The sequence below is a fragment of the Engystomops pustulosus genome, chromosome 4 (genome assembly GCF_040894005.1).
Source record: "Engystomops pustulosus chromosome 4, aEngPut4.maternal, whole genome shotgun sequence".
Taxonomy (NCBI): domain Eukaryota; kingdom Metazoa; phylum Chordata; class Amphibia; order Anura; family Leptodactylidae; genus Engystomops; species Engystomops pustulosus.
The window spans coordinates 197,482,099-197,499,041 of NC_092414.1; the positions used below are offsets into that span (position 1 = coordinate 197,482,099).

Below are 16,943 nucleotides of genomic sequence, written 5' to 3' on the forward strand. Positions count from 1 at the left end.
CATATATGCATAAGCAGTGCTCACCCCCTTCTCCTCTCCCGTGCGGCGACATGTACTCACTGTGCTACACTACGGCGGGCACGTGTTCATGTGAATTCACCCTAATAGTGATTATACTAGACTGAGGACTGATTGGTGACAGTTATTACACTAGACTGAAGAATGACTCTGATAGTGATTACACTAGGCTGAGGACTGATTATACTAAACCGAGGAATTACTGTGAAAGTGATCATACTAGACTCATTATCATCAGTCGGTCCTCAGTCTAGTATGATCACTGTAACCAGTCAGTCCTTAGTCTAGTATAATCACTTTCATCAGACATTCTGTAGTCTAGCATAATCACTGGCATCAGTCAGTCCTCAGTCTAGTATAATCACTGTCACCAGTCATTCCTCAATCTAATATAATCACTGTAACCAGTCAGTCCTCAGTCTGGGATAATCACTTTCACAAGTGTAATCACTATCACAGTCAGTCCTCAGTTTAGTGTAATCACTGTCATCAGTCATTCCTTAGTCTAGTGTAATCACTAATATCGGTCACTCCTCATTATACTAGACAGAGGACTGACTGATGACCGTGATTATACTAGATGGAGAACTGACCATGATAGTGATTACACTAGACTAAGGAATGACTGATGACAGTGATTACACTAAACTGAGGACTGACTGTGATAGTGATTACACTAGACTGAGGACTGGCTGATGACAGTGATTTTAAAAGACTAAGGAATGACTGATGACAGTGATTACACTAAACTAATGACTAACTGTGATAGTGATTACACTAGACTGAGGACTGGCTGGTTACAGTGATTATATTAGATTGAGGTATGACTGATGCCAGTGATTATGCTAGACTAAGGAGTGTCTGATGACAGTGATTATACTAGATTGAGGACCGACTGGTGACAGTGATTATACTAGACTGAGGACCGACTGATGACAGTGATTATACTAGACTGAGAACTGACCGTGATAGTGATTATACTAGACTGAGGACAGACTGATGACAGTGATTGTAATAGACTAAGGAGTGTCTGATGACAGTGATTATAATAGACTAAAGACTGACTGGTTACAGTGATTATACTACACTGAGGACCAACTGGTTACAGTGGATATACTAGACTGAGGACCGACTGGTGACAGCAATTATACTAGACTGAGGACTGACTGGTGGTAGTGATTATACTAGACTGGGAACTGACTGGTGGTAGTGATTGTACTAGACTGAGAACTGACTGATGACAGTGATTTATACTAGACTGAGGACTGACTGGTGACAGTGATTATACTTGGCTGAGGACTGACTGTGATAGTTGTTATACTAGACTGAGGACTGACCGATGACTGATTATAGTGTTACTCTTGTCCTTATGTATATATATAGCGGTCATAGCCATGGACAAGAGTGGCACTGTTTGTGGAAAGCAGGCAGAGCCTCTGACATTGAAGATAATGGAGGATTGGCTATTTTGCCCAAATAGAACCATACTTCGCCATGGTAATGTCAGGTTTTGCAGCTCATCTCTTTCACGTAAATGCCAAGCGATTGCAATACCAGTCCTAGCCATGGACAAGAGTGGCACTGTATGCGGAGTATAACATACTTCTACTAAAATGGAAAATATGCTGTGAAGCCCCCATTGTGTGGCGGTGAGGGGGTTTTGTGCGCCATTATATGTGTGCCTGCCACTTTATGGAGGAAGATCTTCCGAGTTCTTGAAAAAGTATGAATATTAAAAAAAGGGGAAAAATCAGGATCTCGCAGTGAGTGTGTGAGGGAGGATAGGAAAATCAAAGTGTGTGGGAGTCAGATGGAGGTTTATGTAAATGCTGCCTTTTTCTGGAGCCAATCAGAGGGAAGGCTGGATCTTGTCCCGGCCCCTTGTCACTTGCCAATTTGGCTACCGGAGTCTGCTGTCAGTGTATAATCGGATGCTGGAAGCTACAGGTCTGACTGGCGGACTATAAATGGGCGCAGGTGAGTGGGGCAACAGGGGCAATGGTCTTCATGGATGGGGGGTCAATGTTATCAACAAAAAGGAGCAATAGTCTGCAGGGTGCAAATATTTCTTATACAGGTAGCCAACAATCACCTGCATACATGACGAGAGAGACTTAAATCCAGATTCTAGAGGATAAGGCTAACACTCGGCATAAATGAGGGGGAGTAGTACCGATCTGTGAGCACGATAAAGGATTGGGGGCATACTATTTAAGGGAACAGGAAGGAGCAATGTTCCTGCAGGTAGAAAGCTAAAGCTTTAGAAGTGGAGGGATACTCTGCAGGATTGGGGTTAAAGGACTGACTAACTTGCCGCATCAGGCTGTATCACTTGTCTGTGGCTTTGAAGATCAAAGGTGATAATGGAGCAATGCTCTGCAGAGAGGATGCTTTATCCGAAAAGAGTAATGCTCTGCAAAAGACTTACTTGGAGTGTTCTTCCGCTATAGTCACTGTCCTTGGTGCTTGTTGTGATGGAGCAGATGAATGACGCTTTGCAGATATTCACTACTTCGAGGATGATAATCTGCAGCCACCCCAGTAGGGTGATAGTCTGCGTCTCCTAATCCTTCATTATCTCTCCATTAGAGTAGTGCTCTGGTATTAAAGAAAAACTGTTTTCAATGTAAAGATGTAGCAGAGCTGAGTTGTACACATTTATTTACAAAGAGTTTCGTGACCAACTCAGCTCTGCTACAACCTGTTCTAGTTTCTGGTAGAATAAGACTGTATGGGAAGAAGGGTTAATAAGGAGGATGGACCGTAGGTTACAGGTGGGGAGGGATTAGCGCTGTGATGTGGTGTGGATGCTCGGAGCGAGGGATTAGTAATCCTTGTGTGGATGTGGAGAGGTGAGACGTTATCTTGTCTGCGTCCCTATGTGTGGTTGGGGAGGTCGTAGGTTGTCTATAGCATGGGAAGGGTTAAATGAGCAAATCTTTACAGACTCCTGTGGTGTGATTGATTCTAGCATGTATATCAATTAGCGTCTTGGGGTGCAATGCTCTGCGACATTGGGGTCCATTCCACCTTTGGTTGAGAAGTGCAGAATTTTATAGGAAATTTGGAATTTTTATGTAGAAGCTTTACTAAAATTTACCCTGATGGATAAATGGGATAATCATATTTCTTATTTATGGTTGTTAAACCCATTCTAGGGATTGAGTGATGTAGCAGGGCTGAGTTTGTCATTGATTAGTATAGTGGATCTGCTCCTTAATAACCCATTGACTTATAAATCGTAGTGAGATAGAAGTAGTTTTGTCACATTTTTCCTTCTAAACCACTTAAGCTCTGCTACATCTATAACCCAGCTCTGCTACATCTTACAACCCAGCTCTGCTACATCTGTAACCCAGCTCTGCTACATCTGTAACCCAGCTCTACTACACCTATAACCCAGCTCTGCTACATCTATAACCCAGCTCTGCTACATCTATAACCCAGATCTGCTACATCTATAACCCAGCTCTGCTACATCTATAACCCAGCTCTGCTACATCTATAACCCAGCTCTGCTACATCTATAACTCAGCTCTGCTACACCTGACAACCCAGCTCTGCTACATCTATAACCCAGCTCTGCAACACCTGATATCCCCAGCTCTGCTACATCTATAACCCAGCTCTGCTACACCTGATATCCCCAGCTCTGCTACATCTATAACCCAGATCTGCTACACCTAACATTCCCAACTCTGCTACACCTGACAACCCAGCCCTGCTACATCTATAACCCAGCTCTGCTACATCTCTAACCCAGCTCTGCTACATCTATAATCCAGCTCTGCTACATCTATAACCCAGTTTTGGTACACCTGACAACCCAGCTCTGCTACATCTATAACCCAGCTCTGCTACACCTGACATCCCCAGCACTACTACACCTGACAACCCAGCTCTGCTACATCTATAACCCAGCTCTGCTACATCTCTAACCCAGCTCTGCTACATCTATAATCCAGCCCTGCTACATCTATAACCCAGTTTTGGTACATCTGACAACCCAACCCTGCTACTTCTATAACCCAGCTCTGCTACACCTGACATCCCCAGCACTACCACACCTGACAACCAAGCTCTGCTACACCTGACATCCCCAGCTCTGCTACACCTGACATCCCCATCACTACCACACCTGACAACCCCAGCTCTGCTACATGTATATGGAGTCAGATTTTTGCAGTGTTTGGCTGCTTATTGACGTGTTTGCAATGGGTAATTTCTTGGGTCTGACACAGCGAGCAGCTGGGGGGGTTCTTGTAAATGTTGGGATTTTTTTTAAGTGTGTGGGTCTGTTGCCATTGGATGCTGTCAGGATTTGACATGATCTGGTAAAGAGGCTGTTGTCCCTGACGGTTGCTCCAGCCTGACTCATGCAGCACAGAGTGTGCGTGGGAGGCGCTGCTACCTCTAAGACTACACTCTCGAAAAATCAGGGACTAAGAGACTTTTCTTAGGGGGTGAATAGAGGAGGGGGGGGGGGGTTGTGAGGGAAAGGGAGATGTGATTCGGAGATCATGGACCTTGTTGCCTCCATTTCCATATTGTCCCACAGTACAGCCTCCTCCTCCCGGCTATCATCAGTCACCATCGTGACTGATGCTTTCTCTATCTCTATGCTGTCTGCTATCCAATCCATGATGCTTCAGCATTACATCACATGGGCAGCTACAGACTGTACCATCTCTGCCTGCTGGGGAAGACAGTGTGACATTTTCTCAAAATGTGCGCCAGCGTATTATAAATCTCCCTCCTATTAATTTTTAAATAGAAAAAAAATAATCTTGAAATAAGGTAAATCTGGCTAAAATATATTGGGGACACGGGAATTGCCATCCTGTGGCCTGGTTGGAAACTACAATTCCAAGAAACTGCAGAAACAGCTTTAGAGTCACAATAAGAGTAAATCTAAGCTATATAGATAACATTCAATGGATCCATTGCTCTTCACTGTTAGATTTCTTTACCTCTATGCAGTTTTTTTTTATCAATCCCATGAAGCCTCAGCACAGCACAAAATAGACAGCGATCTATCTGCTAGGAGGACTAAACATTATCCTAAATATTTAAGAGGCCATAAGTATACAGTCAGGGAGTCATTGTAACAGGTAATAGTTAAAAGGTCCTGAAATGGTATGGTCCATCCAGGGAGTCACCATGAGACCACCCAACTGGGAAAGATTTAAAGGGAATCTTCCATCATGATAAACCAGGGACACTTACTCATTGATCCAGGCCGCGTGAGTGTGGTAATCTACTTATTATTGTTATCAACTTTTATAATTATGCTAATGAGTCAGAAAGGCTATGAGAGTGTTACCAGTGCATAATGTAGCTTCAGAGGCTGTTACACTGTGCAGGAGCACTTCCTCCCATTATTTCATAACACTTCCTGCATCAGGCATAGAGCGGGGGAAGTGCTGAGGGAGCAGTATCGCCCCCTGGGAGCCATTGTGAGTGATTAGTATAATTTTAAAAGTTGATTTTAGAAGAAAGGAGACCATGGATAACAAATATAAGCAGATTACACAGTCATGGTGCCTGGATCTATGAGTAAGTCCCCAGTTTATCATAATGACGGCGTCTCTATCCTGCTGTTCTAGAGCCATAGGAACTAGACCAATGATCTAAGGTGACTTTTAATGGATCCGCCAATTAGTTCTATTCTCTCTGCTGTAAATTTTTACACTTATATTTTTGAATGCTAAAAATTTAGCAAGCTCTGGCCTATCTTAAGCACCCAATCCCTGTCTGATATATTTTCTATTGCTGCCAACTCTCCCCTCATAATAGAATCTGAAGACATGGCAGGGGAAGCTCGATGTATATGGATTTATACATTGAGAGCACCCCCTAGTGGTGGCAGAAAGAATATTATAATTCATCATTCCAGAAAAAGTTTGCATACACTGCAGGCAATGGACTGCATGCATATCACGAACTAAAGCCACCCAACATACCCCCCCTTTACCGAATAACCACAGACACGGAAATAACTTTAAACCATGTGGAGTGACAACAGGGAGTCGGCCACAGCTTTATTAAAACTATGTTAACCATTTAAACACCTACTCATAGAGTAGTAACTTCTTTTCAACTTTTAACAAAAAGGAACTCCATTTTTCCAGGGGCACCTGAAATGCCAGCCTCGTTAGAGGGCATGTAGGTCCTCACCCCCTTCTGTACAACCGCCAGCTGTGACTTACAATTACATAAAGTATATAAGACCGCATATGCGTAGATATAAAAATGGTATATGATGGTTTTTTTTTTTTTTTTTTATAAAGTTATAGCAAGAATACAATAATACAAAATAATAAGGGCGGGCGGGAGGGGAAGGATTCCTGAAAGAGGGTGAGCCAGGTTACCGTCCCTCTTTTATGCCCTAGGCTCAGCCCCCCAGGTGTGGCTAACACTCGCCCTGCCCCCAGTCACGTAGCCCACGAACTCAATACCCACTCCTACTGTAAAGGAGGGGGAGGGGGGAAGGAATAGATTAACCCTTAGCTACCCACCCCCTGCCTGCAGTCCCTAGCCCAACGGCTATATGCCTACGGGCTACCAAAAGTAATGACATTAATAATAATAATCTTTATTTATTTTAAAGCATTAGATAGTTAGGACTTCCAGTGTTATTACAGGCCATGTGTTCCCCAGGTTGTAGCCTTATGAATTAAACACTCGCAAGGAAAACACATTACAAGTAAAGTTACTGCTTTGGGGCCTACCTAGCCAGGGGAACACACGGCTGGTGATCTTCCTTATTTATAAAGTGACAAGAAGGTTCCTATAAACTTAAAGGTGTTTCATACCATTTCATAAATTATACCCACATTTGGCTTTTTTTTAGTAAGGAACACAATACACCCCTCTGCAAATGACCTAAACATTTTCACCAAATTATTCCAGTGGAAACAGCCATTAATAAATAAGGGGAAATCATTATTCTGTAGCACAAAGTGGCAGCAGCATGGAGGACGTGATACAGCAGCAATGAGCATTGCTGTTGTGAAAATAGAACTGCGTTAAACTAGTACACTTACTAGTAACTGCAGCAGCATCTCTATCTCTCTCTCATTCATCCTATTACTCTCTATTTTGACTCCCAACATACACATACATTTGCTTTGGTGCTGCCTTCAGAGTTTTCCGACAGCAACTTATCTCTCAAGAAAACAAGAATCTGGCAGTAGAATAGTAGGAGTGCAGTTTGTCGAATAGTTATCTCTCCTCGGATGGAAGATTTCATGGGAGATAAGGATTGGATAAGCTGGAAACAAGATAGAGAAATGCTGCTGCAGCTATTAGTAAGTATACTATTTTACCTCAGAACAGTTGGGAGGTACAACACATATAAGATGGTAGATTGAACCCACTGAAAATCGGGGGAGTTGTGTGGAGCGCTAAAGAGTTTTCAGGAGAGGGAGGAGCAATGGAAACTTGAACTTGGAACTGTTCAAGGGTCATGCTGGGAGTTGTAGTTCCTCAATAGCTGATTACACAGTATTGCAACCCCCCCCCCCCCCCCTTCAAAACTATAATCAGTATTGCTTTTAACTCCAGCGGACTCCTGCACTTTAACCCTTTGCGTGTATGGCAACAGAACCTTTTGTCCTGCTCTTTTCAGGAGGCGTCAGACTTCCTGTTGCCACGGTAACAGAGAGTGCGGCTCAGAACGCGGTGTACAGCGCGTGTATTTTTACTGTGGCCTTTATGATTGACAAACTATGGCATTGTACTGGATCGCAGGATATTATTATTATATGACACAAATGACTGCCTGCTCGTGGCGCTAGCTGCACATTACCAAATCAGGATATACCGCCATTCGTGGAAGGATGGCGTGTAAATATTTCATCAATCCCCCACATTATAGCGGGATCTGCCATGATATATGTGCTATTATAATATCCGTATTGTTGTATATGACTCTGCTGTCCCTATAGATCCGATATTTCGTCTAGGTTCCCCCAGTCACAACCATTATGCCAACTGTATGCCAACCATAGATGCCCCATAAAGTTGGCCGTACATATTAGATGTATGTCGGGTGATTGTGCTAATATTAAGGGGAATAACCAACCATTACCTCATAGCCGTGCCAGACATACATGCCCCATAATGGTGTGGCAAACACTGGCATATGCTCTAAATTAAAATGCGTGCCATATAGAGACCTTACTAGCGTGGCAGCTATAGGTACCTTACGTGTACGTGTCTCAGACCAAGCAGTCTGCTAGCCATTGGTGTCTCCGCCTAATTGTGCCCGCTATAGGTTCCTTATAAGTGTGCCAACCATAGATGTCTCATAAGTGTGCCACCCAAAGCTGATTCATAACAGTGTACCAGCTATAGATGTCTCATTAGTGTCGCACCCATAAATTATTCATAACAATGTGCCACAGTCTTAGATGCCGCATATGTGTAACAGCTATAAGTGTGCCAGCTATAGATGCCCCATATGTGTGCCAGCCATGGATGTTTCATAACAGTGTGTCCACAAATGCATCACAAATATTTCATTTATGAATGCCCCATACAGGTGCCAATGGTATATATGCTTCATGAGTGTGCCAGTCGTCTATATGCTTCATAAGTGTGCCAGTCGTCTATATGCTTCATAAGTGTGCCAGTCGTATATATGCTTCATAAGTGTGCCAGTCGTATATATGCTTCATAAGTGTGCCAGTCGTATATATATGCTTCATAAGTATGCCAGTCGTATATATGCTTCATAAGTGTCCCATAGATACTTCATAGGCAGTGGCGTAACTAGAAGCTGATGGGCCCCAATGCAAAGTCGTTGCCAGGCCCCCGACTATAATGTATGGTTTATAGTAATAGTCTTCTCATATGGGAAAGTGACACAGTAAGGGCCGCCTAAACCTCTTGGGCCCGGCCGCGACCGCAACCTCATATGACAGCCAGCTATAGATGCCTAATGAGTACGCTATCTATAGAAGCCTGTCATCCATCAATACTTCATACCTGTGCTACCCATGCTAGATGCCCCCTAAGTATGCCACTTCTTATGTCTTATAAGCGGGCCAGCCATGGATGGCTAATAAGTTTGGCATATATATATCCCCCTCATAAGTGTGAAATGCCTCATAGGTGTGCCCCATACAGTGCTAGCTGTACATGATTCATAAGTATAATAGTGATCAATACCCCATAGGTGTGCCCCATATATACCTCATAACTGTGCCGGTTCCTATGGTTCATAATATTGGGGCCAGCTTTTTGTGCCTCATAACTGTGCCGTCTATACATGCTTCATAAATGTGGCAGCCATAGACCCACAACCGTCTTTTAGATACAGATTGGTTCCACTATTTTTGTTACCCCCTATGTAAGCTTAATATTTGCCACAGATTCCACCATAACACTGCCTGTTTCCACCATGAGATTCTACAACAATCATTAAGGTTTCCATCAGGCCGTGTTCACACTTCAGTTTTATGTTGCAGAGTTTATAGATAATCTGTGACAGAAATCTGCATCTAAAACTAGAATTTCTGCAGTCCATTGGTGCGAGGATCCACACGTGTTAACTTCAGTGTGATGTGAAACATATTTATTATCAAGTTTTTGAGGTAAAACTGTTCTAGTTGCCCATTGAAACCAATCAAAGCTGAGCTCTGATTGGTTGCCATGGGGAACTAGAACAGTTCTGCTCTAAGAGACTTATGATAAATTTCCCTTAATATGTTTTGAGGCATATATGTGTGAACAGGGCCTAACATGGCAGGTAAATTTACATCTGCCTTTGTTGTCTATAGCAACCAATCACAGCAGAGCTTTCATTTTTCAAGAGCACAGTTCGTAATTAAAGCTGCCCTTAGATTGGCTGCTATGGACAACATGGACAGTTCTATTTCAGACTGTTTTTCAAATCTCCCCTATAATATACCTACAAAATAGTTAATGGCAAGGGGCGCTGATGTATCCAGAAATAAAGACCCAATACAGCATATTTCTTTGTAGTACAAAAAACATTTTGCAGTAGTAGCAGATCAAACAAGAGTGGGCCTAAAAGTTGGCATTCTGACAAAGATTAGGGAAGTCCTAGGGATGAAAAGTTGGCACAGTCGTGAATGAATGTAATATTTTACAGCCAAAATTGGAAAAAAAGAACAGTGTACGGTATATGTAATTAATATTGAAATATGTCAGGATTCCTTGGTAGCTTCTGGCAGTTTTACCTCAAAATTAGTGATGTATCTCAACCCTAAAGCCCACCCTGGCCTAGTGGGCTGAACAAGCGGCACCTCAGGGATTTTTGATGCTGATAGTTGGGATAAGGGAATTTGACCATTAGGACCCATAACATTATCTCAATATTTTCCAATGCACATTAGCCCCTAAATGTTAACGGGAACATAGTTGGCCGCACTGGCCCCAAACCCTGCCGAAGTGGATATATTACCAGAGTATCACTGTTTCCCCTTTATTTTCTGGATGATGCCAGATCTGAGATTGGACCTTTGATTACGAATATATAATAATATATGATTCCATAAAGAGATCCAAGGTTGGACCTTAAACATTCATTATGGGATTTTGAGTCTGACCTTTACCATTCAATATGGTATCTGAGGTCAGACCTGTACCGTTCAATAAAGAATCTGGACCTTTATGATACACATAGACATCCCCATAACAGTGTGTTATACTTAGATGGGTTCATCAATTTTATTATCCTTAGCTGTAAAATTTGGTAATGTAGTAATTGGAGTCTATTGAACATAATAGGGATCCTTTATACATTACATACATGTTCAATGGGCACAACACAGTGTGAACAGGGGCCCATCCCTCCTACTTTTTTTTTATTAAAATTGCAAGATACATCCAGTCCTCCCGTTTTGGAAAAGCAATGTAACCCTTGGTATAGGTAAGGAGTAGGACCACATTATTACTTATTTGCTCCCATTCCTAAATAAAGATGTACTGTAAATGTGTGTAAAATTATTAGCACCTACTTATAGAATTACTATGCTATACCATAACTTAAATATTAATGTATATTGACCTTTACCCTTCAAATATACATTTGCTATACACAATGGACGTCTGGGACTTTATCCTGTCACAATTACCAAACGTAGGCCTCCGTCATGTGAACAGGGTCTTATGTCCTGACTTGTTTTCGGAAGGATAAATAGAGGACAGCACCCACCACCCCTCCCTTGTTTCTTCATGCTCATATAAATAATCTCGGTGCAGAATAAAGTGACCAGCCGCCTACGTTATTAGCAGGTGGAAAATGTTATTACCCTGGAAATCAATGCACATACATAAAGGCATAAAGGAGCGGGTAGAGTACCCCCGGTGCTAATATGATGAACCGCCTGGTGGAAACATGTCTTATAAATGACCTCAGTGGTGTGCCAATTATACACTGAAGCATAGATGGTCAAACTTTGCCATTATTAATGTACAATCTAATATAACATAACATATTCTATTTATAAAACCTATGTGGTGGAATCTGAGGCCCGAAAACCCTTCTAAGTGTCTGGTTCCAAGGAGGCCATAATTGAAAGAACCTTGGTCAAAGTAACACCAAGGGTAAGGAATGGGCCGTTATGTCACTGAATGGGTGTGACTTGGAGATCTTCATAATGGCATTGTCTAAATGGTCCCCTGGTATTCACCCCTTAACTCCTGTATAGATCTGGAGTTTGTTGCATTGACACCACCAAGTTGCAACCTCTAAGAGTAGGCTCTGTCCAATAATAGCTAACACGGGCAAGTTCATGGACATGGTACTAAAGGGACAGTCAGTGGACAATCAAAGGTCAAGGCTGGCAGAGTTAATCCAATACACAAGTGATGGTTCAGGGAAGAGTTAGAGAAACAAGCCAAGGTCAACAAAAAGGTGATCAGAAACAAATTAGTAGAAGAACACCTTCACAGGAACTAGCAAGCTAGTAAACTCTTTTCTCAGACAACTTCATAAGGTTGAATCTGCCTTAAGTAGCCCAAAGCTGCAGGAGGTCAGTTGGGATCAGACTGCAAAGTTTAAAGAACCAGTGCACCCTATAGGCAAGTACTGAGCACCCACAATTGCAAAGGGTAATGGACAAAAAGAGGCTGCAAAAAAGTGGCACTGCCTGTCTGAACCTGACTATTTTAGGAATCTGTATCTTAGAAAATAAGTCACAAAGCAACCATTTAACTATGTATTTTTTGTCTTGTAGGTTCATAAACATGGGTGACCCTGATATATGACCTCTGCCCTCCTCAATTTTCCCTACAGCTCCTTGCATAACTGGCCCCCTTATCTGTCCATACTGGAGGCACAATGGGCAGTGTGGGCAGCCTCCTCTCTGGGCATGGCTTCAACAGCAAGCATGGAAGAGGTTCTCAACATCGCGGACGAAAACCACCACACCTCAAGAAACTAAGCCGTTGCTCAGATGGGATCCTTCGATTTGGTTTTTCCCAGGAATCAGGACATGCCAAGGGCGGGGGATCTAAGATGGGTCGGAGTGAAGATTTCTTCTACATTAAAGTAAGCCAGAAACAACATGTCGGTCCAAGGCAGGATTATCATGAAAGAGTAACCAACACCGAGCCAGAAAGTCAGCCCGTCCAAGAGTATCCTGTTCCAACAAGCAAACCTTGCAACCAACCCAGTATGATCCACTTTCCCAACCGGCTAGAACTGGTAAGATCCATCTCAAAGCATGAATTGCTGTATCATTGGTATCGAATTTGTAGAGATATTAATGTGAAACTAATAATGGTCATTTTCTTCCAGGAAATGAATGCTCTGCGTCCATCACCTCTAAAGCCTGGAATGCGCAGGAACTCAGCAGTGACATGTTACCCGGCCGCAGAGAGTGGGCCTCAACTTTCTCTGTACTACAGACCAGATCGAGTGCGTGAGGCAGAAAGTCGAGCTGGGCACCACATAGGTGGTATGTCAGAATCTGGTAGAAACTCCATGTCAAGCCTTCCAACACATCCGAGCAAGCTGGGAACAGCATGCCAGCTAGATGCATTACTAATGCCAACAGGTCGCTTTGGAGGGAGTGCCCACAATATCACCCAGAGCAACCGAAGCAACATGCTGAGCCTCAGAGCAATGTCTTTGTCGGATGGTGGGAACGCTAATAAAATTCTCAGTGTACCACCCAAGTCTGGTTTAAGGTCTCCTCCATCTTGTGATGACTTGGCAAGGTCAGAACCCGGTGAGAACACAGATGATGGTCATAGAGGTCCTACCAGGTCCAGGCAAAGTTCACAAAGGGGCCAGAGAGGCCAACACAAGTTACAGCTTCAGGTGTCTGAGCGCGAGTCCATGGAAAGCAAGGTCCGGGCATATGAAAAGGAGAAGAAGATTTCCATCAGTCCATCGATGGATGAAACACAATGGGAGGTGAGGCCTTGATGATTAGAAACAAAAGTCAGTAGATAATTATTTTGGAAAAAAAAAATTATCAATTATACTTCCTAAGGCTAGAAACATCTAAAGACAGATATTTGGAATAAGTCAATGGACAACCAACAGAATGCTGGGAATTCTTTGCTATATTCTATAAGGATGACCCTATCCTTAGGTTCCATGGTACCTGGTGCTGTATAACAAACTAGGACATTCTAAGGACATGTCATAGGTGTGGGAACTAAATATGGTATTGGGGTTAAAAGATCTGGATTTCTAAGCCTCAGATCTTTCTCCTATTATGTAAAAAGTGAAGAAATTTGGAAACAGTTGATTTGCTTAGTGATGTTGATTCTAAAATCTGGACTGTTCCTCTGGAAAGCAGTCATCAGCTAAAGCACAACTCATAAGACAATTATTTAGTGTGTTAACTTTATAGACCAAATGTGTCCATAGTCTATAATGACCTCCACATATATCAAAGATTAACCTTTTGACATACAGTGTGGTAGTACACACTGTTCTGTAGCATATTTGACAAAATGGATATTGCAAAATGTATGTGACCATGTGTCATGTAGTTTCATAGGTTCTTCAAGGTTGGTAACAAGTCAAATACATGGCAAACATGAACCACAGACAAAGTGTGGATAGAGTTACCTGTACTTTACAGCTCAGACATATAACCTAATATATTATAACCCATATAATCCGAGCTCCTCCAAAAACAACATGCAATTCTCAATTTTTCCTGTGGAGGCACTGCAGGGAGTAGATTAATGTCGATCACTGGTGGTTGTAGTCGCAAAATCTCAAGGAATCATTGTAACAAATTAGCGTTGCTCTTTGAAGACAACCTCTTTTACATGTTTTGTGGATTTAGATGTTGTTGAGTAGAGCTTATTTCATCTAACTTACCAACTACTTTTTGCAGGTATGCCAGAAATCATCCGAAATTGCATCTCTCCGCCAACAACTAAGGGAAACTCAAGAGGAGTCTTCCCTTCGAGCCAGTGAAATTCTCAGTTTGAAAGCCCAACTGCGGGAGACTAAAGGGCGTGCAGAAGCTCAGGAGCAGCGGGCAAGGGATGCAGAGGAAAGACTACGGGTCACAGAAGTAGAAAGAGAGGAGAGAGAAGAGACTGCATTGTCAGAGGCCGAGCTGGACACACTCCGCACAGAGCTTGAGGCAGAGCGACAGAACAACGAGCAGATGACCGACGTCTTCCAGAGGGAGAGGAAGACATGGCGAGATGAGAAGGAGAAGGTTATCCGTTATCAGCGCCAGCTCCAGCAAAACTACCTTCATATGTGCCAACGATGTCAGGCCCTCGAGCAAAGGCTGCGAGCTCTGAGTGGAGAGGACCTGGATGATGGGCCCATCATGACCCTTCCCGATATGGAGCTCTCCTTCCAGGACATATTAGCCACAGAGATATGAATGGAGTAGTGGTGTGAGAGAGAAGTTGTGAGTGTGGTTGAGTGCTGGGTGTATGGAATAGGGGAAATGGTTCTGAGGTAGCAGATGTGGTAGCATATACATAGCTATATCTAGGAGTAGGTGGGTGTAGCATATTCCTAGGTGGTAGACTAGGTCACTAGTTGTCCACAAGCCAAGCTGCTTTGGCTAGGGCATGGGTAGCACGAAGAGTCCTTTTACATGGGCACATAAAATTCTGTGGGAATTGACAATATAGGAAGTCAGTTTGATTTTTTAGTAGGCAAGGGCTTGAGGAGAGAATCGATTGTTGGCTTATTGGGATGTTTACATTGGGTGGTGATCAGGTTAAATGTCCATGTAAAAGGGCAGATAATTTCATCTTTTGCCCTTTGACCTCTGAATATCAAGGCTAAGAACATGGTTCGCGAGTACATATAGGTCTGAAGGACATACATGACCATTTAATAGGATGACTGTGCCGTGTGCCTGTCTACTGCGTGCATTGTATATTGAGTGATTGTATGTTGCCATGTGCGCTCACACAGTATATTTTGTGTGTATAGAGAGTCCTTCCTATAACACCCTAATGGTTCTCTTTGTTCCTTGATCATTTTGTGCAAATCACCACAATAACACGGATGGTCCATGTACTGTGGAGTCTGTGCCGCACGCAATCTTTGTGTGTTTTGGTGGTATGAGATCATATAGACACTATGGAAGAACCCAAGAAAGTGTCAAAATGCCATAATCCTACAAAGGTGACCAGCAATGATATGACCACTAGAGTACCCCTGCTTGATAAAAAATAAGACATTGAACATTGACCTCAGATGGAAGATGGTTCTATAATGGGAAAAACACTGTACTGGCCTTTGGAAGAGGTTTGTGGACAATGTATAGTAAGAAGATGGAGGAACATGGAAGAACAATGTTGAGAACTGGTAAACGATTGCCTGTATGGACATAGAACTGGGATATGGCAGGGCTAGAGGAACAATGCTGCTCTAATAATACTTTCATAGGCCAGTCAAGCCGAACAATGCACCGCTGGTTATTTGCAGGCCAGACAATCAGATGAAGTACATGCCATAGAGAAGTGAAGCACTTTGAGGAAATTACATGACCATTGTGATGCTAAGCCTTTGTGAATGTATGGGTGGTTGGGATATCACACCAACCCCCCCTTTAGCTAATATTTGGGGATGGGAATAAAGGGTCAGGATACTTGGGTTTGGGAAGCCATATTACTTTGTGTCTGGTGCAGCCTGGAAGCTGCTAACTGGGTGACAAAATCTCAAAATTTGATGTTTACATTATTTAAATAAAGAAATCTCCAACATATCATGCTGCGGTATCATGATGACATATAGTGTGACGTATCTCCTCTCGCTGCTCACCACTGATGGTAATTATTTTCCATTAAGTAATGTATTACTAGCTATAATTTCTCAGTTTCTTGTAGAGATGGACCTCAGGGTACACTATTAAAAGATTCTATTTTTTATTTAAAAATTTCATGCCCCACCATATTTTACAGTTACTTTCCACCTGACTTCTCGTTTCATTGAAACAAAAGAAATAAACAAATTATTAGGATGCAGAGTGCAGAAGACTGAGATTAACCAGCATCCTCTGATGGATCTGGGTATAATATAGGGAGTCATGGATGCATCCCCCAGCTGCTAACTGATTCAGCTGTCCACCACTCAAGTCACAGCAGCACACAAAACAAACTCAAATTCTCCTCTCGTTGCTCTCCATTTATAGTCCTTCTTTTCCATTAAGTAATGTATTACCAGCCATAATTTCACAGTTTCTTGTAGAGATGGACCTCCGGGTACACAATTAAAACATTCTATTTTTTATTTAAAAATTGCATGTCCCACCATCTTTTACAGTTACTTTCAACCTGACTTCTTGTTTAATTGAAATGAAAGACATAAATAAATTGTTAGGATCCAGGGTGGAGAAGACTGAGAATTAACCAGCATCCTCTGATGGAATTGGCCATTATAAAGGGAGTAATGGATGCATCCCCCAGCTGCTGACTTGTTCAGCTGTCCATCACACAAAGCAAACTAAAAA

The 16,943-nt window shown here is 42.6% G+C and overlaps 1 protein-coding gene across 1 annotated transcript; it reads left to right on the forward strand.

Moving 5' to 3' along the window:
* The first annotated feature begins 1,848 nt into the window (after positions 1-1,848).
* LZTS1 (leucine zipper tumor suppressor 1) lies at positions 1,849-16,199 on the forward strand. Its single transcript, XM_072149380.1, has 4 exons — positions 1,849-1,995; positions 12,228-12,697; positions 12,791-13,411; positions 14,352-16,199. Exons 2-4 carry the CDS (start codon positions 12,332-12,334, stop codon positions 14,856-14,858), a joined length of 1,494 nt encoding a protein of 497 aa, XP_072005481.1. The 5' UTR covers positions 1,849-1,995; positions 12,228-12,331; the 3' UTR covers positions 14,859-16,199.
* The last annotated feature ends 744 nt before the right edge of the window (positions 16,200-16,943 follow it).